General features: G+C 41.2%; 1 protein-coding gene across 6 annotated transcripts in view; it reads right to left on the bottom strand.

Moving 5' to 3' along the window:
- FAM13A (family with sequence similarity 13 member A) overlaps positions 1-24104 on the bottom strand; it is a 126833-nt gene that overhangs the window by 18132 nt on the left and 84597 nt on the right. For 3 of the 6 annotated variants that reach the window (XM_082759779.1, XM_082759783.1, XM_082759784.1), the window contains 8 exons: positions 22713-22757; positions 20964-21143; positions 17928-18111; positions 14746-14822; positions 13958-14000; positions 8632-8782; positions 684-897; positions 157-295 (listed from right to left, as the gene is read on the bottom strand). In XM_082759779.1, the coding sequence (XP_082615905.1) occupies positions 157-295; positions 684-897; positions 8632-8782; positions 13958-14000; positions 14746-14822; positions 17928-18111; positions 20964-21143; positions 22713-22757 (1033 nt within the window). The remainder of the gene's footprint in view (positions 1-156; positions 296-683; positions 898-8631; positions 8783-13957; positions 14001-14745; positions 14823-17927; positions 18112-20963; positions 21144-22712; positions 22758-24104) is intronic. The other 3 variants (XM_082759780.1, XM_082759781.1, XM_082759782.1) reach the window with 3 other exon arrangements.

Raw genomic sequence — 24104 nt, 5'->3', positions numbered from 1 at the left:
TTTCTGTTTTGGGGAAGCAGCATTTTTTTCTTCTTTTATTTATTTATTTTTTTAAACACTTTCAAGCTCTCTGTGTAAGTTTGACCAACTTCCCTGACACCCTTTCCCTTTCCAGCTACCTCCTGCCTTTCCTTACAAATGCTTCTGGAGACTCACTCGGTATTTCCTTTCCTCTTCAAATTTTTCCTCAAACTTCCTGATCTTTTTCTTCAGTCCATGAATCCTCCGGGTGAGTTGTGCAGGGGTAAGGTCCTCTCTGTCATCTTCATAAGATCCCAAAGAAGAACTCCGCCTCCTGCCAAGAGCAAAGATTGCAGGAAGAGTTTATCCAAACAGTCACAGTACATCTTCATGCTCAGAAGGCCACTTAAACTTTGTGTAAATAAAGGCAAATCCCACGGAAGTGAGAAAGCTATGTTGGCTACTCTGTAATGACAGATAACACAAGAGGATGCTGTAACAGCCTCTTTCAGCAACAGCAACTGCCTAGATATTAATTCAAAAACACAGAAATGATTAGTTACCAAGAACTTTTCTTAAAATACTAGTATATTCTTGGTATAAACAGAAGCCCAACACAATACAGCTGTATGGCTTATGTGATCCAAAGAGCTGTTGCTTGCTGCAACCGCACAAACCCTTTACAGCCAGATGAAAGTCAGCACAGGGAAATCACAACGCACCTCATAAACGAATGAGAGTTGGGAGGGGAAGGAGGCACTTCTGTATCATCCAGGTACTGCTGGCTCTGTCCGTAGGCATAGAAGCGAGGGGACAGCATAGGATCACTGTCCTCATCCAGAAGCTGGCGAATTAAGCGACCAGCCTGCGGGGAAAGGCGAGCCTCATCTGAGTCTAAGCTGTCTCGCTGCCATGAGGAAAGAGCAGGGATGGGCTCTAGGAACAGTAAGACAAAGACTGGTTTTATCATTTTTGTTTTACAGGTACCACAGACTCCAGGCAACTTTTCTAACACCGTACCCCAACCCGTTCAGACTAGATCATGATTCCTTGTCGCCAGGCATTCTCTGGGTCATTATTCACATCTCCCCGTGTGCAAAGAAAAGCAAAACACTGCCTGGTCACAGTGGATACATAAATAATCAGTGGATACATAAATAAACAGTGGAAGCATAAATAATCTTCTAGGCACAGCATAAATAATCTTCTAGGCACAGCATAAATAATCTTCTAGGCACAGCATAAAACTCTACCAATAATCTGGACAGTAATTACCATGGGCTGATACCAAGAGAGGCTGTCACCAGCCAGCACCTTTCAGGAAACAATTATTCCAAACAGAATTAGTGGCACATGGCAGGATAAAGCTGGCTACAGGAGGAACTTTTTCAGTTTCAGGACATACAAAATTTCATATGCAAGCCCGCTGCTTAAACCTGTTGCATGGTAGAAAAGCGAGGAAATTTTCAATCCTCTGGATGATTTAGCAAGCTGAAAGTGGAAACAATGCTGTACAGGGAGATGGTGGGGTGGGAGCGAAATGGAAAACCAATTTAGCATTGTTGATTAGCATAGCTGAGTCCACAGCAAGCATTCACTTCAATCTTGTGATCGCTCCCTCCAGATGCCATAAGGAGTGTAACATTTTGTGTTCGGATAGTTTACTAAGCTGATTTGCATGCTCCTACTTAGCGCCACAGGATTAAACAGTTTAAGAGGCAGGCCTTGAACTTATAAACCTAACAAATAGTTCCAGAGTCAAATAACAAAACCAAACAAAAAAGTTATAGAAAACCCACAGACCAGTCACACAGCTATGGACTCATTATTTCCTGCACCTAGCATGTCTTATTCTCGTTCCATGAAGAGAAGGGGGCTTTTGAAGTTAACAATTTTTGAAAAAAAAAAAAGAAAAAGAAAAAAACAGTATTTCCTTTTGCTGAACAAGGTTAAGATTGTCACAGTGGATTGTATAAGGATTTCCTTAAAAAATCTTTGTGCTGCTTTCCTCCAGGTACAACTCGCGCAGCAAGATCTGGATCAACCAAAATTCAGTAATGACAAGCTCGGTGGTATTTTGCTGCATTGAGTGTTCCTTTCCTTCTCTTCTTCCTCAGCACAAGAATATAAACCACATGCCACTGCTTAGAGACTGGTGCTGAATGCAAGCTGACAAGTTACTGGAAAATGGACAGCTCGACGTTCTTGCAAAATAGCCTCTCCTCAGGTGTTGTGATAAGCAAAGCACACACCCGGCACATACAAGTGTGGCTTGCAGAGGCTACCTCAATGAGGTGTGCAAAACCCAAATGCATGTAGATTGCTTTGCCGTGGACCAGAAACATCATGTAGCCTACACTTCTCTTAGATGTAATGCAAGTTTTTTCTAAGCTGCATTCACCTTGACAGTTCCTACTGTCTGGCTTTCTTTTCCTCGAGGTACCTAGCAGGAACAAAGGGAAAATGAAGGGCAAATCATTCATCTAAACTGTGATACCTTGGTGTCAGACCCTTCCCCGAATTTTATAATTTCAGGTTCTCACAAGATCTCTTGCAGGAAAATAATGGCTGATAACATGAAGGGAAGAAATTTGATACATTTGACTAGTGTGTCTGTCTGTGCCTGTGTGTCCTGCCCCAAAGTAATAATTCACAATCCAAAGAAAGTGTTTCAAAGGAGAAGAAGAAAAATCTGAAAAGGAAATAACGAATTTGAGACTAGGCAGAAGAAATGACTACTATATAAAATCAGCTGTTTTTAAGCCTCACTCCAAGAAAGCAAGAATCTAGGGGTAAATTGTTTCCCTTGCTGATGAAATGTAGTTAGAAGACCAATCTTATCTGGTCACAGAATGAGTAACACCCCTTCCCACTCCCTCCCCCCAACGTATAATAAAGCATCATATGAACAAAAGGAACAAAATAAACGATAAAGGAACATATCTAGGTATTCAGAATTATGGATCTGATCTGCATCAGACTTTGAACTTGATCAGAGTTACAGTCCAACTGTCTTGTTCCTCATACTGGTGAGGTGCCAGATGCTTCAGCTGGAAGCACCAGAATTGCTGGATTGTACAAATAAATTGTGACCCACTAAGGGTAAGTGGCTTCTGACACTGCATAATCAACCACATCTTGTCTAACACAAGATATAACATCTTCTGTTATTTATTTATCCATGAGATATGTATCAAAGTGTTAAACCCTTTCTGAAGGCTGTTAAATTCTTGGACTTAATGGTTCAGGTGTGAAGGTATCTGTTATAAATGTTAATGTTGTGACCCTTTCTGCTAACTGAAGAATAAAAACCTCAGTACAGAATGTAAACGCTTTCCCTTTTTCTGCCACTGACTTGACAGAGCAGTTACCCTTGCCTGTCTTCTGTCTTGAATGGATCTCTCTTGCTGAGAAGAAACTTTCAGTTTTCCAGCCATAGAATTGTAGAATGGCTTGGGTTGAAAGGGACCTTAAAGCTCATTTAACTTCAACCCTCCTGCCACAGACAGGGATGCCACTCACTAGATCAGGCCCCTACGGACTGTGTCCCATGGGATCTCATCCACTAATTGTTTGAACAGCTGGAAGTTGACTCTTCTGAAGTTCAGCATCCTGACTTTGCTCTTAGCCAGGCCCGTATCCCTTCAGACCACTAGCTGAACCAGGGCGTGCTCACTGCCACCTGGGCTTCCTCCAGTCTTAACCTCTTTAATGAGCTCTTCTGCATGGGTGAGTATCTGGTACAGTAACGCTTCTCCTCTGCTTGCTCTAACACCTGGATGAGGAAGTTGTCCTCAATGGACTCCAGGAGTCTCCTGGATTGCTTACTGCCTGCCATGTGGCTTTCCCAGCAAACATTCAGGTGGTTGAAATCCCCCAGGAGGATGAGAGCCTGTGAGCGTGATGCTTCCTGTAGCTGGAGCAAGAAGGTCTCATAGGCCCCAACTACAAGATGTCCTTTGTTGGTCCGATATCTCTATATTCGATGTACTTTATTTTCTTGATTTTTCCATAACAAAAGCATTTAATGAAAAACTTAAATAATTTGGGGAATATTTAACCATCATGGCTGTGCCAGCACAGAGAAAATTCTCCTTCTTCTGTAGACTCTTACTGCATTTCTTTTAGGTATGCCTTTCCTAAGTTGTCACAGAAGTGAAATATACTGGCATTGAGCTTGCAGACCTTCAGCAGTGCCGCACTCCTCTCAAAATCCCACAACCAGCTCATCTTTCAACAAAGCTGTCAGCCATCTGCCAGGTGTTGCTCTGCACAGCTCCGTAGGCATACATACATCTGTTGCAACACCATCTCTCTACCAACATGCCGCATAAAGGACTGGAGTTATTAATAAACCTATATCGTGCATGAAGGAATATGGATGAAATTTATCAAATTTAACAGGGGTTAATATTGGTCAGCTCCGTCTTGCTGTCCAAAACTTTTTATTTATTTTTTTTAAATCATTATCCTATTTATTTGTGACAGGGTTACCAGGGGCTGCATGATGAACAGAGGGGCATGCCAACACACACATCTGCTCATGGTGCAGTAGCAAAATACCACTGGGGTCTTGTGTGCTCCTCTCTGCAGCCACAGAGCTGATACGCTGCTTTTACACACACCTGTCTGCCAAAGGGCTAAGGTCAGAGACGCTGTAAGCTGAAGTAGGTCTGGAGGGATTAAAAAGCCTAAACTAATTACAGTACCTGAGATCCTAGTATTAAAAGCCACTTGAAAGACCCCAGAGACCTCTCATAATAAATCAAAGCAATTCAAAACTTCAAAACATTCACTTGCTCAATAACAACCCATTTTATATCTCACAACTAATTGCTTGAAAACATCCTCAGACAGTTCTGTCAGTATTCTTCCTAAGTACATCAAGAGTAGCCTAAATACAGTGCTACCATGACTCTTCTGTGAGATGAAACATTTCTCAGCTAATAAGCCAATTCTGCATTTTGATAATGTTAAACCATACAAAACGATGAAAAATATTAAAAAAATACTGATGCTATAAAATAGTGTCTGTAATCAATGCAATTATTAATTTTTAGACATGGTGATAAAAATGCAATGTTTTATCACCTTTTGATTTCTTATGTTAGTCTGTGACACATAGATACACTGATGTATCTAAGCCTAATGTCAAAATCAATTCCAAATGTCCTTAGCTGTTGCTATACTCTTTTCCTTCTTGTTACTCTGTTTTTATTTTCATGGGAAAGCATCAGTTAAGTCAGTCCCAAAACTATCTGTAGATCAGCTTCACCCTCAGGGTCTCAGTGCCGCAACACTTGGGTTCTCAACACTGAAGAGAATGCTTATTCATCTAAAACTCCAGCTTCTATTCTTATTTAAAAAAAAAAAAATAGAAGAAAAACATCTGCTTATTTTTTCATAAACTCTTGACTCTGCAAACTGATTGAAATTTCATCTAGAGAACTGTTTTGTTTTGTTTTTTAAATGTCAGTCATTAGGTGGTGAAGGCAGCAATCACACACAGCGTATCAATTTACTGAACTGTCTGTTCAGCTCCAAGCTCCCAACAGGGCCTGTCGCCTTTCTGGAGAGCAACATACTTCCAGATTTTCCTTGGGGATAGGATAACAAAATCTGTGCTTGAATTAGTAACATTTGGTAAGAACTCTACACAATAGCATTGGACTCTAAGAGAACACTGTGTCCTTCCCACTCACTGTATTTGATTCAATCACAACCTACGACAATTAAAACCTTTGCTACGGAAGTAGCTCTGGAAACATTTGCAAGCTGTCAGACAGGCTCAGTCTGCAGGCCCAGCAGTCAGACGACCCGGTTCAGCCTCCATTTGGCAGCGGGAGAGGTGAGCTGCTAGGTCAAGGTGACTGCTCACGAAATGCCTCTGGCACGCACTTCCCTTTTGCACCTATTATGGAGACAGCTCAGTTCACATCCACCCTGAAAATAAAAACGATTTGATTTGCATCTGCTGAACGCACACTAGTAAAATCCTTCTCTCAGATCATCGGAAATACACCTAGGCTAAGTGCGCAGCACTTGAACGTGCCTGGGATGCTCTTTATACCTTGTGAGCTGCATCATACCTTCGGATTACAGGACATAAACCCCTATACATAGCAGCAGGCAAGGCTGACGCAGGAGGTCAGTGCAAGAGGTGGGTCAGGTTGCTGCTGCTGCACTCTGCATGTGGCAATGTGAGCCCATGCATTTGAGGAAGCAGGAAGCAATTTTTTCTGTCCTCAGCTTTATGCAAGGGGAACATGTCCTGTGGAAGCATAGCAAATCTCTTCTCTTGTGAACAGATCTGACTATGCAGTGAGCCTTAAAAAAAAGAAAAAATGGTAATAATTATTTCTAGAATAACATAAAAGGCAGGTGGCTCTGCAAGCTCAACAGCTCAACTGGCAGCTGTTATCAACAGCCACTTGTGAAGGGCCCAGCAGCTGCACTGGTCACTACATGGTCTACATCTCCTGCAGTAATAATACAGAGGACCCTGCCCCCAGAAGTCAGCTCAGTGATGTCCTGGGGGAACGGGCAAGTGATTTCCTGATAGATGGATCAACTGAATTTACTAGATAAAAGCAATAAATAACTTATCAGTACCGCATTTGAAGGCACAATCTTCACTATTTTCACTGGGGATAGCACCAGAGATGCAGCATGGACCCTGATGACACGTGCAAAGGTTTGAGTGACACAGGTTGGCAGGGGAAGGGAAGATACCCCGACTCCTGGAGCTGTGGATGAGTGGTACAACCCTGCACTGCAAAGCCAGTCTCACTAACAGTCTCTGCCATTAGCTGTAGGAGTGATCTCGAAATTGAGGCTAACATCTAACCTGATCTGGCTTCTGCAAGCTTCATTTCAGATCCACAGCTAGGAAAGATTCTGTCTTCCTTTGCTCAGACGCAGCAGTCACTGTTTTGCTGCACTTTAACCTGCACCAACAAAATGGTGATTTGGTAGGCAAGGGTTTTACAAGATGACATCTCTCTCACCCTAGACAGCTGGTTCTTTTGCAACTGCCCACCTCTTCCTCTTGTGAAATACATTTGAGCAGAACGGAGAAAGGAAGAATCTGAAAGAAGCACTCTTCAAACACAATCAAAGGTGCTCATATTCCCATTTCATATTTGCAGTGCAAGAAAGCTGGAAGCCAAATGTAAGAACATGCCTATGAAGAGGGGTTTGTACCAGGGTGCAATGTAGTTCATACAGTGGGAAAGCCTCTGGCAAACAGAAGGGAGTTGTATTCTCTCCTTCATACATCCATTAAGACTCCCATTAATAACACTGGTAGTTACAGACACGCACCAGGAAGAAAAAAGGAAAAAAAAAAAAAAAAAAAAGAGTATTTCCAAAGGTTCATGTGACGGCTGAAGCCACACATCACCTCTGGGAACACAACTGTGCTCATCCTGGCTTGAGACCCCGAGGGGCAGTGCTGATTAGTGTCTCAGCAAACACACAAAGCAGACACCACAGGGCTTTGATCAGCTGTGCCGCAGCCCTGGTGATATCATCCAGGGGATCCCCCTCCTAACAAGCAAGTGGAGAAATTCTCCTCCGTCCCTGGTGACTAGTCACTTTGCTGAATCAAAAGCAGCCACGGCTGAGGGTTTTCTTTACTCATACCCAAGGTGTCATAACTAGACAGAAAGGCAAAATACACCAGGTCACGTACACTGTGGAGACAGGAACAGAGAACTTAACTTCTCAGTGTTCCTAAGGGATTTTTTTTTTTAAATTAGTAAATGACAGATACAATTTTTCCCTCTCTTGCTTTGATTATTAAAATGCAATGCTTACATCTTCCTATTTCTTCCCCATCAAAGCCTCTCTTTTACTCCTAAAGCACAAACTAGCACAACAATTCTTGCTTGTACGCAGGAGAGAGCCATACCCAGTAACTGAAAGAGGGGTTGATCCCAGAGGTGCTGGACACCTTCAGTTCCTCTTTATTTCAAAATAAATGGATGTTCGTGATACCCATGCAGATGAACCCATATTTCACACTCCTAACTAAGTCAGTGCAAACAGCCAAGCAAGCATACACTCTGGAGATGGGTGCCAAGAAACAATATTAAAATAACTTTAACCACAAGCAATTAAGCATTGCCCTTCAAGCTCGTGATCAGAATTTTTTCACAGCATACATCAAAACAAAGTTGTTCATAAGAGTCATCAAGATACAGAGCACTAGGTAGCCTTTTTTCCAGCTGTAGTTTTCAGATCACATGCATTATTTGGAAATCAAGATTAAAATGAAGTGGAAGAAAATGGAGAAAGAAGGAACTTCCTTTCAGACTGTGAAATACCCGGTTTCTTTGAAGTACTCTAGCTTAGCAGTCAAGTAACCAGCCACCAATAAATGTCATCTTGGGATGTACACAGGGATGTACAGCAACATTAAAGCACACATTAAAGCAACTTCAATCACAAAACAATTTATTTTCTTCCTCTAAGTAACAACTAGAATTGGTACCCATCCAGAATTTCACTGCTAGTTTCTCCAAACTTTCAATTCCATATTCAGGACAAAACTACTTTCCTGTTGTTTTTGGCAAGGGAACATGAGCACATAAAGATATATCCAGCCCACTCGGGTTTCCCTCTCTCTTTTTACTCACACAAACAGCCATCACATCACACAAATCCTACCTTCCCAGTTGTTGTCATCGCACAGTGCTGTCAAATCCAGCCGAGGAACTTCTGACCCAAAGCTGTTTTCCTGGTCATCAGCATCTTGATTTCTTTGCAATTTGTTTTCAGGAATGCTTGGATGCTCTTGAATCTTCATATTTGAAGTCTGCTGTATTCCCCAAACACCCACAAGAGAAAAAAAAATGTTTCAGGACAAAGAAGAGGGAAAAAAAAACCAACACCTGCTGTCACAGAGGCAGCAAGTCCATGCCTTTAACATAACAGATCCAAATAAAAAGACCCTGATGTTTTCAGCTCTGAATCTAAATCCCCTGTTCGGTGAACTCTATGCATTAATTGCTGATTCACACCAGTAAAAACATTTGTCCATCCGCTTTCCTTGAATGTTAAATTCTTTAGAAAGCCATAGCAAGTTCCCAAGACTGTCTGCCCTGACAACGGCATGCAGCTGAAAAAGCCTCCGCTAATCGATTGGGATGAAAAGGGAGGGAGGAAGGCAGGGAGAGGGAGGGGAAGGCTGCGCAGAGCTCCTACAGCAGTGCAACTCCTTGGAACAACAACAAAAATGCTGCTGCAAGGCTGTGGCAATATGGTGTCTTCTAAAAAGCAAGCACCGGAGCTCCCGAGGCAGCAGCCCCAGACAGCAAGACGTGCAGGCTACGTACATGACCGCTCTCATGCAGGCTGTGCTGGCTCAGATCAATTAGTGCCAGCTAAGCTGCGCTGGCTGCACATTCCCTGATTTCCTGTGGTTGTTTTCTAGCTGGGCGTGGGGAGAGCAGAACTATTTATGGAGGAGCTCTGGGTATTAAAGCAGTGTTGCGCAAATCCAAACGGCAGTAGGGTTTGGCATCTCAGCTGGAAGCAGTGTGGACTCTGGGAAACTGCCAAAAAATTCACACAAGCATCCAATGACTTAAGAAAAAAACAGGCAGAATTGCTGTCAAGTCAATGATTCATGCTTTAGCGCTACCTAGAAGCAACTGCTGTTTGTCCCTCCACTATTCAGCCCTCACATACCACGCGTGCTGTGCTTTTATGCAGAGATCGTGGCCGATCGCACACCCCAGGTCCGCAGCGCCTAGAACAGCGCTGTGGGACACAAGCAGCTTTGTCACAGCCCAGCAAACGAGGTCTAATGGCTCGCGGAGGGCTGCGGGGAACAGGAAGCATAAAGCACATGCACAAACATGTAGCGTGACATGTATACACCAAACAGACACACAGCTAGCCAAACGGATGGCATTACGTTTGTACGTAAAGTATTTGATCTTGGTAAGGATGGTTTAGGAATAACTCTCTGAAATATAGTCTAGCAGGTAAGCAACATGCAGATTTCACCCCCCATAGGTATTTTGATAATCTAGTTACAAACAGCTTATGTGTGAAGAAAATGCATCTAAAGAAAATAACTACATTTGGACATATTTTTCTTGTAAACCCATGGCCAAACTCTACCAAATCAATATTCTTAACACATGTCAGTAAGGCATGCTTAATTTTTTTAATTTCCATAAAACCAGTGTGTTGTTTCTTTCTTTTTTTTTTTTTTCTCTGAGCTGAGACAAACAAATAAGCTCCATGCAGAGAGGGGAAAAAACTGCTCAATTCACACATCATATGAAGGAATGTGTTTATTTGGATGCAATCCCATCAAAAGCCTGATGATGAACACCCTCGTATTAGTAAACAGTGTTTTGTGTTGTATTTGTATAAAGTTTCTTTCCTCTTTTTTTTTTTTTCAATAAATCACCTTTTAAAAACATTATAACAAAAGGAAACCCTAAATGACAGTTTGCCAAGCACTAATAACTTGTAGGGCTTGACGATAAATCTGATTACAAACGTGTTTATTGTGTGAGCTGTACATGGAAAAATGCTAATTCACCATTCAACATCTTTTAAGCTGCTTCCAGGCTGGAAGGACTTAAATATTTCTTTAAAGTCTTTTTTTTTCCCCTCTTCCTGCCAGGATCTAAATAGTCGGTGTACATTATAAACAGAAAGAGTGGCCAGTGGCCAGAAACAGGCAGTCTTTTGCACTTGCTAAAGAACAAACTGTACCAGTTTATAAACAGCACTTAAGTTACCAGCACAGTATTTTAAGCATGAAAGAAATCAAGTAATAAATTTCAAAGTGATGTTATTAAGAATAGCACCTAAGAAGTGTGAAGAGCTTACCTAAATGTTAACGATTTAACAGTTTCAAAAGGACCAACCTCAAAATACTACCCTGTCACCATCACTGATACTAATTAAATGTCTTCCTAAAATGCGTGTATAATCTGCTAACTTATCAAGACTCTTAAAAAATATTTTCAGCAGATATAAGAATGTTTTTCCAGATGTGTACACATTTCCATTACAGGTACACTAGGAAGATTATATCCACATCTTCTTCCTTCTAAAGTCACTTTAGTTGTTAGACATATTTAAAGACTGTTTAAGAAGAGGCCTGTGCTGTGCCTGCAGCACTTACTGTCCCTTCTTTGCTCACTTGCTCACTGATGCAGTCTCTAATATAATGAATAAATCATAAGTGTTCTGAAGAACAATGGTGGTGTAAACCCAGGGAGACACAAGAAGGCAAATATTTAATCTTCTTTGCATTAACACTCAAAATCCATAGATTGGTAGATAATTCAGGGTTCTGTATATCGCTTATTTTCTAAATGATTTCCTGATGCTACCAGTTGTCAACCTCCAGGACGAAAATCAAGGAAGAATTACTGTGCTTTAGGTAAAGATGTACCATCATTTCTTATAAACCAAAGGGGCAGCGACTTTATCTCAGTAGCAGCTGGCAGTCACGGTGCATTGCAGGTCTTACATGAATGACCACAAAAATCTTAAAACTGGGCACTCAACTATGCTTTTTAGAAACTACTTCTGCAGCCATGCTTTGCAGTTACTACTAACTAAAGATGTAAATAACCTGGGGATAGGTCAGATGCTTTCACTACCTCTTCTCCAAAGGAGATTCAGCATAAAGAGTAGCTTGAGCACATAGAAATAAATTGAAACAGATCTTTGAATTCTGATCAGGAAGTTACACATGGAATTGTATTTTTTTTAATCAAATTTTGATTCAATTTTATACAAAATCTTCCCCTCCATCTGATCATCCATTGCAACCACAAGCAGGAAGCACCCTTAAGCATCTCTTGATAATATAATCAGATGCAGGAATGGAGTCACTCTGCTGCCTTAATCCTAAATCATGCCATTTTTCCTCTACACTTGTTTAAATGCTAGTGAATCTTAAAAATCAAGTACTCTACTGCGTTAACAAAGAAAAGAATAATCTACCTTCAAGCAACTTTCTGAAAATAAATGTAACTTAATTTAGCTCTCAAAAATTTATACGCTTGTCTGCAGAAGAGCTTAGTAATGAAAGTGGATTAAAAACTTCTCAGATGGAAAATTTCTGTAGTTCTCTTTCTGCTTTGCTGCCAGACAAGGAGGTACAGGAAGTTTTCCTGGTTTCCAGACTGAGTACTCACTACCTGAATGTAATCAACAATTAATAAGTTGACCAACATTTTTGTGTTATTATGTTCAAAGTAAAAGCAGCACTGTGGTAAACTCTTGATGGTCTCAGGCTGCAGGAGTCACACTCGGTTCCTGGTTAGGATGGCTTCCCTTACCAAACCCTGGGTACTAGAAACCTCTCTTTTTCAAATCACAGTCTACACTCTGGAGTCTAGCTACTTCCAAGGGTAGATTATGAATGCTACAAAACCAAAGAAAATTCATTCAGGACATGTGTTTCAAGGTATTTTTACTGCCAGATGGAGACCTGAGGTCTGCATAAGCAATAGCTGCAGCAAATTCCAAATACCTTTCCTAATATCTTCAGACTGATCTTCAGACTGAAGACAGGGTGAGAAAGGAGTAAGGAGTCCCTTCCTCATTCCGAATGATTTGTTTGTTACAGAAGGTATGTTTTTAAGCTGCCCTAAGCAAAAGGCTTATAAGGGACAAGGAATGTGAAACTACCCTGCAGGAATGTAACATTTTCTTGACCCTGTAATTCCTATATAATACAATCTCTGGGCTAAGACTATGTCTCCTCCCACAGTTAAAACTCATACTGAGTTTTAAAACTTTTCCTAAGGAGTTTATTTTAAGACCATGATTTCCACATTCATACAGACCTCCCCAAACTAATTTAAAAGTTGAATGGGAGTACTCTGGGTCATGGCACATGCAATAAGGCACGTGAGGAACAAGGTGTTGCAGAACCTGTGCTCTGGAAAATGCAATAGCTTGTGAGCCAGGCTTCCAGGAATTACTGATGCCAAGTGCAGGAAAAACGGGGATTATGACCCTCTGGGAACAAAGTAGGAGATCTGGCTAAGCCCAGTCAGAGCAGTGATCAAAGCCAGCACTGAGCACCCCTTGCAGAAATTACATTTCAGTGTACCACGAACTCCAGCTACTCCATGGCTGCTCAGAGCCCAACAATTATCAAATGATCTCTTCTACTTTTCCTGCTAGACAGAAATAATACCTGCTAGAAACAAAGTCTTCCAAAGGCAATAAATGCACAGTGGCTTTAACAAAGATAACCAACCAGCACTGACCAATCCCCAAAAAGCCACCAAAAGCCAATCCCCCTCCAAAAAACAAACACACACACACACACACAAATGTGAGAAGGCTATTTAAAAAATATTGTCAGTCCTCCTGTTAACTCCAGATGGTCAGAGACATCAGACATTGTCCAAATCTGTTTCACAGTCCTCCTCTAAAATGGATGCACAGCTGGGGGAGAGGTACCTCAGATAACTCTCCCCACTGTTTTAAATGCTGGTGTATTAGGCAGAGACAAATGATCTGGACAAATCCAGTTTTGTAAGACAAGTGATCCTGTGATGACACCTGTGTTCTAAGGTAACAGCTGACACTGGGAAATCATAAACGAAAGACTGAAATTATTTTAGAAACAAAAAATATTTATCGAAAGAGACAGGATTATCTTACTACCCTGGGAGATAACCAGTTACACACCCTGCTCACAATGATTGTAACTCAGTAGCATTCAAACCAAAGCGCTTAACTTCAGTGATGCTCCTCTTTTTGGCGAGGGGGAATTGAAGGGACTGAGGCAGATGCTTTCAGACTCATCAATGGTTAAGAGGCTCCCTAAATTATGTAAACAGAGAGGAGAGGAGAGGGAAAGAAAAAGCAAATCCTATTTCTCTGGAAGCAATAACGTTTCATTGGGAGTACAAAATGACATGCCTAGCTACTTGTTTCTGCTCAGTAACAAGACAATTCAGAGCCCACAAAACTGAAATGTGAAAAAAAAATTACCAACCTGAGAGTGCCTGCAAATAACCTCACCGCTTTCACTTTCTTTGCTACAAAACAGAAAAAAAAAAACACAAACCAACATATTACAAATATAAAAACAGACTTGTCTTGTAACAAAAACAAAACAGTCTCCCCCAAACGCAGGTTTTTAGATGCTGTACACTTAATGCATTCCAGTAAATAAAGGAACACTGGGTTGCAGCACTTTGAGCTGCTAAGCTACCTATTGTGCTTCTTCTTGGGAGCCATTTGTGAGAAATACAGTGACATTTAATTTCGTGCCTTTAATCCAAAGAAATACACCTCTCCCAACAAGCAACATAGTTGTGGAGAGAAAGTGTGGTATCAGGGGAGCAGAGTGGATCTATACAGTATAGTGAAGTCCAATAGGCTGGACTCCCAGCCCAAAGACCAGGTGTGACAGGCATCTGTTGCTCTGCAGTCCCTGAGTGGAGTGTGCAGTTTCAGGCATCTAGAGCTGACTTCTTTTCAAGTCTGAACCACCAGTGCTTTCAGTACCATTCCTCATAAGTTGGGAGAAGAGACTTGGTGGCATACAGTGCTGGGCAGAGCCCACACGACATAAGCAGGACCTCCATACAGTTCTACCTTGAAGCTAACATGGCAGGCAATGCTGGTCTGCAGCAGAATTAAACATACTCTCATACTCTGTGGTGGAAGATCTCTTATGCTGTGCTACAACCACAGGGAAAACGTACATATAATAATAATAATAATAATAATAATAATAATAATAATAATAATAATAATAATAATAATAATAAAAATCACCTTTCTTCAGACAAAACTTCCATGTCATCAGGTCCTGTTCTGTCTATAGGTCTGGATGAGCTAAAGCTTTCCATACTCTGTAATATAGTAAACATTAAAGCAGTAAGATACATGAGAGAAATAGATTCAAGCTGCAGGCCATTAAACAGATCACACATAGAAATATCCAATAGGACTTTGAGAAACAAGCCAACAATCAGACTACTGCCTGTTGTATACGTATAACCAAAAAGCTTGCAACAAAAATAACTGCTCGCTGCTTCCTTTGTCTCTTTCATCATATGACTTCAAAATGCCTGGCAGAATAATGCTGCACAGTACTCCTACAGTTCCCATTTTACAGACTGATACACTAAGCAAGAGAACAACTCTGTGATATGTAAAAGTCCTGTAAGAGCAGGTACCAAAATTCACAGCATCCTCCTGGCAGCACTCCTTATGCTCATCTTCAATAATATACCCTCTTCTTTGCCAAAACCTTTCATAGTCTCTTCTCAGGCAGACAGATGATGTTAGGAGTATAAAGAGACTGCTATATGCACAGAGGTAATGTTAACCTCTGCTAATATGAATGGAGGGCAAGAAATTCAGCTGATGATGACCACCTGCTCTGAAATTTGATTTAGCTATCAACAGCAACATTAATGCTGTTGTCCGGTGAGAGCCTAAGAAAGAATTGTGAGGACAAGCCAAACTCTGATATATCTTTGATGGATACAGGGGTCTTATACCTCTGGTTGCACACTTACAGGAACAGTTTTCAAAGTCAACAATGAAGCCTTCTGCCTGCTTGGACTTGGTCTGCAAGCTAAGAGGTGTTTTTCTGATCTATTCTGGTATTTTTAAGGTGCTGAAGAATGAGGACATAGAACTGTCCCTCCGGGCACACAAACTGTGTGATGTGCTTGCTGCACATATGGGGAGTAGCACTTGTTGTAGCTTAGTGCAGGTGAAATACACAGGAAAATCAAATTCTTAATTTGAATTAGTCAGAACACTTTTTTCTTTTAACAAAACCCTGTCACACACACTATATTTGTATCTAATACTTCTGTTTCTCTGTCTTTCTGCTGCCTGTGACTCAATCATACAGCATTTACAAAAAAAAAAAAAAAAAGCAAGCAGAAGTAAAGGATGCCATCATCTGTTTGGGTTGGTACTGAGTTTTTTCATATCGGAAATAAGCTTCAAAATTGCCTCAATGTCATTGTTAGGTGCACTGTTGCAACAATTCTTAAAGAAATAAAGCAAAGTACACATGACACCAGAGGTCAAGATTAGGAAAATGAAAGTTGCCACTTTGGGCACAAGACCGGGAGCTTTTCTACCCTGGCATTTGGGCAAGTCCCCCTTAACCAGAAGGAAGGAAGTGAGCAGCACACAGTGTGGTTCGTGGCTTGGCCCAGGAAACCTCACGCCACAGACTTCTTGGGTTGGTCACAGCCCTCTCTCACCTGCTACACCTCCAGCCCTGTACGGTCAGACAGCTCAGCCTATTCCAGCCTTGCTCGATGCGATGCTTCAAGTCCTAGTGATACCTGGCTACTTGTGGCTCTGAAGGGCAGTTACAAGCTTTAAATGCTTCCTGGTCGGTTTGCTCAGAACCAGCAGAACTGACAGTTTCTCTACAACTGACTTAACGCTTTTGAGTCAGATGCATTTAGACAGCTAAGAGGAGAGTTTCCGCACACTGTCCTACATACTCTTTCAGGCTTTGAGCAGGAAGACTAAAATTCAAAAAAAGGCGAGGAAGAAGCTGCAACATCACAAACTTGTTTAGGTGAGAAAGCACTGTTAGTAAATGCAGGTTACGTCCTTTTATACCCAAGTAAGTAGTCCAGCTTGGGTTATTATTTGAAGCGTAAAGACGTAGCCAAAAGAAAGCTAAGCCACCACACACACTGCATGCTCCTGGCAGCCTCTGAAATGTAAATATTAAATAAATGCATTCATGAAAGCTTAAAGAGCAGTCTTTGCTCTTCATAGAGTAACACTGTGTTCTTCTCAAGCTGTTTCATAACAATGTTCCCATTTGACAATCCCACTGCAACACTTCCAGCAAAGCCAGCAAGGACCACACTCACAGGATGATCATCTTGTTCAAAGTGCTCTGTATGTGGAGTTTGTTCCTTTTATGTTCCTTTCAGCCTTTGTCCCTCCAAAATTCAAAAATGATCCAAAAATGAGGGGCAGAGAGAAGTCCAGTGGAGACAGGTAAGTTTGAGGATGCTGCCTCCAAGAACATTTTTAAGACAAGCAAAGGCACAAAGTGAGAGTGTGGCTATCAGACTGTGCTCTTTCATGAAGTATCACGTATCAGTAGGCTACTGAGTGCTAAATCTAAGCAGAGTCTACAATTCTTGGCACCTTGCCATCTCTTTATCACAAAGAGAAGCTAAATCTGTCTCTCTCTAGGATCTCTGCACAGGGTAAAGCATAAGATCATTGCAATTTTGTAACCTAAATAAAATTAGTCACAACACAATGTCACATTAAGAAGGAACCCAGAGCAGAGTCAAACTTAATAGAGTTTACTGAAGGAGATGCTCTATAGCTCAGAAGGCTAGGCTTTTCACACAGCTTTCACCGTTACTAGTAGCTGTGCAATACATACATGGTACCTTCCCAGTAAAAGGTAGCTGGAGGGATGATCTTTTAGACCAATGCACTCCAAAGTGTTTTGCAAACTGCAAACATGACAGTAACACACAGACGGTAGGAAAAAGGCATAAAAAAACCTTTATCGTCTTATTATCAAGCAGTTATTTGTGACCTATGGTTTCAGAACTTAGCACGAATAATCAAAATAAACTCAACATAAGCATGTGATCCTACATCTGAGGTTCCAATCTCCTCACAAGAGTTTTGAAAGACTGCGAAAAAGAATTCCATCCTTTTTCTCTTTCCAAAATATTTTTCTAAGTTCAGAAGACATTAGCAAAAGGTTGTGGAAAGAGAAAAATGACTGTGGTGGAGTAAGAGGATAATAATGGAAAAATAGCTTCTCAGATGACCTTTCACAAAGGTTACAAGTGCAGAATCCAGTGTTACCCACAATCCAGAAGAGTCGTGTATGCCTTTACTGTAAGTGGCTACCGGAGGGAACCAGACGTGCACCAAAATAAAAAAGATTTTTTCCCATCCTAATACTAGGTGTCAAATAGTGCAGCATGGCAGCTTACCACAGGACTGTCTTGGTTGTCATTAAGCTCGGAAAGTTTGGTGCTGGATTTCTGCCGTTTGGGTTTATTCCTTTCACTAAGATATCCAGAGTTGTCTTGTAGTTTTTCTACTTCTTGAGCAGTCAGAATACAGTCTTCAAGATTGCTGAAGCCAGAGGGAATGTTCTCCTTGTCGATGACTTCCCTAAAACAAAAAGTGACAGCGTTTAAAACACTCTCCCGCTACATTTAGGGTAGCAATAGAGAAATGTATTATGCTGACTGGCGCAGTTCCGGCAACATTTTCTACGCCCTATGAAACAGGTCTCTCTGGTTCTTCCTAGTACAGCAAACAACGTACTCTGTGAAACACTAAATCCCATTGAGGAGTGAAAGCCAGGTGTATACACCTCCAGTGAGAAAGCTGTCAGGGTCAACATTTGGGACTCGATTCATGGAGAATCACATTGACTTCAAATGGAAGCTGGACTAGCTGCTGGTTGTCTGTAGTATTTTTATAAAGAATATGCTACATATTTTCCTTTGAGACATGTGCTTTTGATTTAGGAAACTGATTCACAGCTGTGGTCCAAGGATCTCCTTTGGTCCATGACACCGTATAATCAGCCCTCTTTACTCATTCTCAAACACAAGAGCTTCAGCCAAATGCTTGATTCTATCTTGCATAATTGCCAAATAAGAAAAGGGAAGGCATCTCTGCAACAGCAACACAACTGCTAGGACAGAAGACTATTCTGCTGCATCAGGAAGCAGATGGGACAGCTCCCTTGAAGTCATCATGTGATATGCTATTGGGGTCTCCCTGAGCTAGCTGGGTTTGTGTGTGTTTTCCAGAAGCTTCGCACATGGCTTATCTTCCCCTGTACAATTATCCTGCTGGATCTATCAGCATGCAGTTTTGTCGTCACAAGCTTTTCAGTAGTCTTCCCTCTACTTCATACAATAATGAACAGACACATACAAAACACATCACTATGTTAAGGAAATAGAAGAAACACAATGCATCTCATTCTTTACCAACCCTATCCCTCCAGGGGCTAAAGACTGCTCACACCTGACATCAAAACTGGAACATTTACTAACTTCTGTATGTGCAGCAGCCTTATGCAGTGCTGTGCGACTCTAAAGCCTGCTTTCACAGGCAGCAGCACAATTTCTCTGAACTTGCAGTAGTGTAATAAAAAAACAGTTACTCTGCAGTATCTGGAGGGGGCCAGCATGACAAAATGTTCAGATCAAAACCAAAATGTGTAAGTTCCAGTGATTTTCTAGATCTCAAATCTCTAGGGTTGGTCACTGGAAGAGAGATACAATAGATGGATTTGTTGTACGTTGTATTATATGTCTATGATCAAACTTCTAAGATAATCCACTTGCTTTTCTGTAAGTTTTTATAATCCCCTGAGCAGACCAATTACTTCCATATAGTCTGTAGATCATGTAGTCTGCGAAGCCTAGGAGTTCATGTATGTATTTTTGTGATGAACGCTCTTGTATTAACACTGGCTGTATTAATGCTACAGTCCCATCTTGTGACATTACAAATCCTCTTGTGATCCATCACAAGGCAAGGAGATGAAGTCACTGACAACCAAAGAGGGGAAAAAAAAAACAACAAAACAAAACAAAAAACTACTAGTTCTGAAAGGAATTCTGAATTTTGACAATTCACCCACAGGAGTTTCAGCAATCTGACCTAAGGGAACCAGGGAAAACAATCTGAACCCCAGCCAGCATTCAAAACTTCCAGTATGTTATAAATCCTTGGCTCATGCTTTAGGGACTGAACGTGAACAACTGCGTCAAGATAGGCTAGAGTGCACTAAAGGCAGCTCTGTAATGCAATGTTGAAAAAAAAACCCTGCAGTACTATATGCTTCCAAACACGTACACTAGCCAGTCTCTGACCTACTTACCTGCAAAGCCTGTCAGCAGGGCTACTAAACAAGAAAAACTACTTCAGAGCTACTGCCAGGTACTCGAGTGACTTGCAACTGCTAATTTCCCAGTCCATAATCACAGGATATTTTCATTCGCTATGGAAATGCTTTTTTTAAAATTTATTTTGTAGCTATGGATTATTATTATTTTTTTTAAACTGACACATTTTGGAAAATAGCACAACTACAATATTCAGGTGAGGTATTGAAGGTCATGCATCTATGCAAAAGTGGCTTGGTATAGGAAAGTGCAGATCCAATAGGATTTGTGGAATTCAGCATCCAGAAAAGAATAAGAGCCTAGATCTGTATTTCAGAAACTACCCTGACGTCCTACCAATCCAATACTACAGTCAAGTACAGACATTCTTTACAAGAATTATCACAGTGTTTAAAGCTAGATGTATGTCTAAGCACTAATTAGATGATGGGCTTGCAAAATCTTTAGTTACAATTCCTAAAGATAGCTATGTCTTGGACATGTGTTTTTTAAAGCTGTGGTGGTTTGTACCACATCTGTGCCACACAATATATGCCACAAGTATAGCAGTATGTAAGGAAAAATAGGTATTATTTTTACTCTTTGATTTAATGAAATTCACCATTAAGTCATGTTTACTGTTTGTGTAATGGTGGATAAAAAAATCTTAGGATCTGATTAATCAAAAGAATGATTTCTAGTTTCAGATGAACTCCCAGGGCTCCTCAATAAACCTGATTATAAGCTATACCTACACATACGAAAGGAGAACTTGGTCTCATTTTGAATTCAGAAAAGCATCTAAAAAAAATGTTTTTATCTTGCAGGAAGTTACTGACTCTAGGGCCAATTGCTTGGGGATTTCCACAAATACAACAAATACTGTAATGAAACAATTCCAAATTCATTAGGAACTCTACTACACTGCTTTAGCTTACTTCTTATCATACTCTGGCCTCCTCAGTTAGCTCTACAAAACTCCACATTTCATAGCTCTAGCTGATGCAACAAAGCTTCTGTCCATATCAGAACTACCAAGCAGTGCCTAGATAGAAGACATAACTAGGGTACACTTAATCAAATATACTTTCCAAAACAAAGAAATCAGGATCGTACATGTCTCTGTTTCTCCGGGCTTCCTCCTGCTCTTTGTGATGTCGCCTCCTCTGCCTGGCAGACACATTAGAAGAGGCTGATGATGTTCCCGATTCAGAGTCCTCTGAACTCTGGCCGCCTGAGCAATGAACATCAAAGAGATGCTGCTCCACGGCTGAGCGGATTGTCTTCTCTAAATACCTGTCAAGCCGAAAAATAAGGTCAATTGAGCTCAAAGATTTTCTGGAGCTCCCTCTCTGCAACAATAAAGGCTGCATATTGGGGGGCTATGTTTTTTTATGAATGGCAAGACAGTATAAAATGTACTAGGGTCCAAGACATTTGCAAAGAGCTAAGCCAAAATCTTCAGTTAACTTGATGTTCAGGTTCCTCAGAAGAGCTGAGCTTACCCAGTTCATGTTGCCTTTGTTTATTTTTAGGGCTGCCTGAACCTTCTGTTGTAAAACAACTGCTTTTATTTACTGCAACTTTGGTGTCTAACTTTCACCCTCCACTTCAACATCCCTTGCCCTGACAAAATCCTTTTTTGCGACCCAACCATGCTGATGCTGGTCAGGTCTATGGTGCAATCCACGTTCAGTAAGGCAATGGATCATCTGCAAGAAGGTGATTCACTGCTGTCTCACAGGGGGATGAGAGCACGTAAACAGTACCTCACTGTAAACTCATACTGCAAAACCACACATTTAACCCAGTGACCAAACATGGATCTGGTTCTGAGCTCATGCTGGTTTTGCACTGTTATTGTGCCACCACCTGCAGTCACTTCTTGATGTTCTCTCTCGATAGAGCTCATGCCCACTGGCACTAAGGGATCTTCCACACAAGTGACAGCATAGAAGCCTCTGCAGTTCCATCAGTTAAAGCTGCGAGGCTACTTGAACTTTCAACACAATCAGATCTGCTTCATTATGGTACTCATATTTTCTTGTAATATTTCCTTTCTTCCTTAACCAGAGGAACTTTTTGTAGACAAAATCTAAATACTTTTTTTTTTTTTCTCCTAAAAGATCTTTTGGAAACACATTTCCCTGCCCCATCCATGTTTCTTGCAATGAAGAATGAGTTTTTCTAAACACAGCTGATCAAGGCCCCAGTATAACTTGTAGTGCTTTTTCCATACTTAAAAATGTTATTTGCAAGATTTGCTGCTTAATTTTTAACTGAGTAGCAGTAAGTATGTATACCTTTACCTTGCCTGACTTCTCCAGAGAATTTATGAAAGTTGTTGCTAAGTTGCTATAGTTCTGCTGATACTGCAGTTACCAAAATGTCAGAAGGTCTTAGCAACTGCAAAAAAACGTATGGTTTAACTTGGCGAGCATGTCTGTGCTTCATGTATTGACAAGAATCAGCTCTGCAAACTCACCAGCCTATGGAAACTTTCAGCTCTGTAGGGGAGCCAGCTCTGCTGCTATCGCTGGCACAGCACTTACTGTAATGGGATCAAGCCCTGTTCTCCACTGGAATGGGACAGGGTGCAAACAAGAGCAAGAGCACAACATGAACAGTTTCTCTAAATATGCAGGATCAGCCTAACCAAAACATCACATGCACAGAAAGAACCAAGGACCTGCAAATTTTGCAGGAGGAAGTAATTTATAATCATTGCAGATGCTTTGGGTTGGGAAACAATGTCCTTTTTGCTTGTGTAAGAACGACCCTTAAGGAGAAATCAGAGACCAGCAATACTTTAAAAACTTCAAGATACCAACACTGTACATACAAAATAGTAAAAGAGACACTTACTCTCCTGTAGCAGGCATGTTACTACTGACTTGTGATACATGGGAGCTGTGCAAAAGAAAAAGAAGAGAAAGTTAGGCCTACATATTGCAATAATGTCTCAAAACATGTGTTCTTTGCAGCACTAAGAAACAATTTAAAGGTGTGAGGCTGTCTCAACAACAACTGCATGCACATGCCACAAGTTTTCCCCTTAAGGAATTTTTATTCCCACAGTGACGTGGCACATACTGACAATGCCAATATCCTCAAGAATTACTTTGCCTGTCATTTCCCAGCAGTAGGCCAAGAACTAAATGGAAAGTATTTCAACTTCAGCATATAGCAGAGTTTTTGCTTTCTTAAGAGCTTTCTGCAGCTGTATGTCAGTTGTTTTAGCCTCATCACAGAAAAAAATTGACTTTTGAGGCTGACTTGAAAACATATGAAAGGGGACTTAAAATTTAAGAATCTGTAAATATTAAAGTGACAGGAAAGGAAAGGAAAAATGGGCTATTCACAGTTCTCCTCCTGCAGCTCTCTGACATTCACGTTCATGTTTTACATTTTTTAAAATAAAATGCATGATCTCTTCTTTTCCTTTTCACTCTCAGTCTGTTTTCGGACTCTGAAGAGCTTGCATGACTCTTAATTGTCACTGCTTGCTGCTTAAAACCCTTCTGAACAAGCTGACGTGCTGCCTTGCACAGCTGTCACAGCTCTCCTCCCTCTGCACAGGGCCAGAGTCAGCCTGGCCGAGCCAAGTCCCATCCTGCCCCTCTTCTCCACTGCCGACTCGGCTTTGCAGATAAGGTGACACTTCATGACCATCACCCCTGTGATCTTCATTAATTAAGGCAAACACATTACAGGCCTAGAAGGTTCCTTTGGCTTTCTTCCTGTATCAGCAGAAGAATCAGTAGTGTGACTGGCTGATAAATTCCAGAAAAGTGAACAGCGTGGATAGGTTATGAGACACGCTGAATGCAAACGTGCTTTCTGCCAAAACAGTCACTCACTGCTTTCAATCCTCGTGAGTTTCTCACAAACTGGTTCAATGCGGAAGAACCAGTAACAGCCAGCTTCCCTTAAATACCCTGCTTCCTCTCTCGCTTCCCTTGAATGTTTAGTTCTTGACCGTACAGATCTGATGCCAGCTAAGAAGCTGCGACACCCAGATGATGACTACTCTGTGGCTCCACTGCTTTTCAGGGTCACTTTTGGTGGAAGGCAGGCAATAGAGAATGGGAAAGGTAAATTAAGGATCACGATGGGTCTGTTTAAAAACAACCTCACTCTCTGTTCAGTTCTGTTCAGTGACAAATACTCCTCACAAATACCCAGCTGCAAATCACTCACATACACTTCTGCTTTCTTAGGCTGAGCCAGTACGTTCAGCGTGGTTTGGATAAACCC

The sequence above is a fragment of the Aythya marila genome (genome assembly GCF_965140915.1).
Source record: "Aythya marila genome assembly, chromosome: 4".
Classification (NCBI taxonomy): Eukaryota; Metazoa; Chordata; class Aves; order Anseriformes; family Anatidae; genus Aythya; species Aythya marila.
This window is presented reverse-complemented; position numbering and strand designations above follow the sequence as displayed.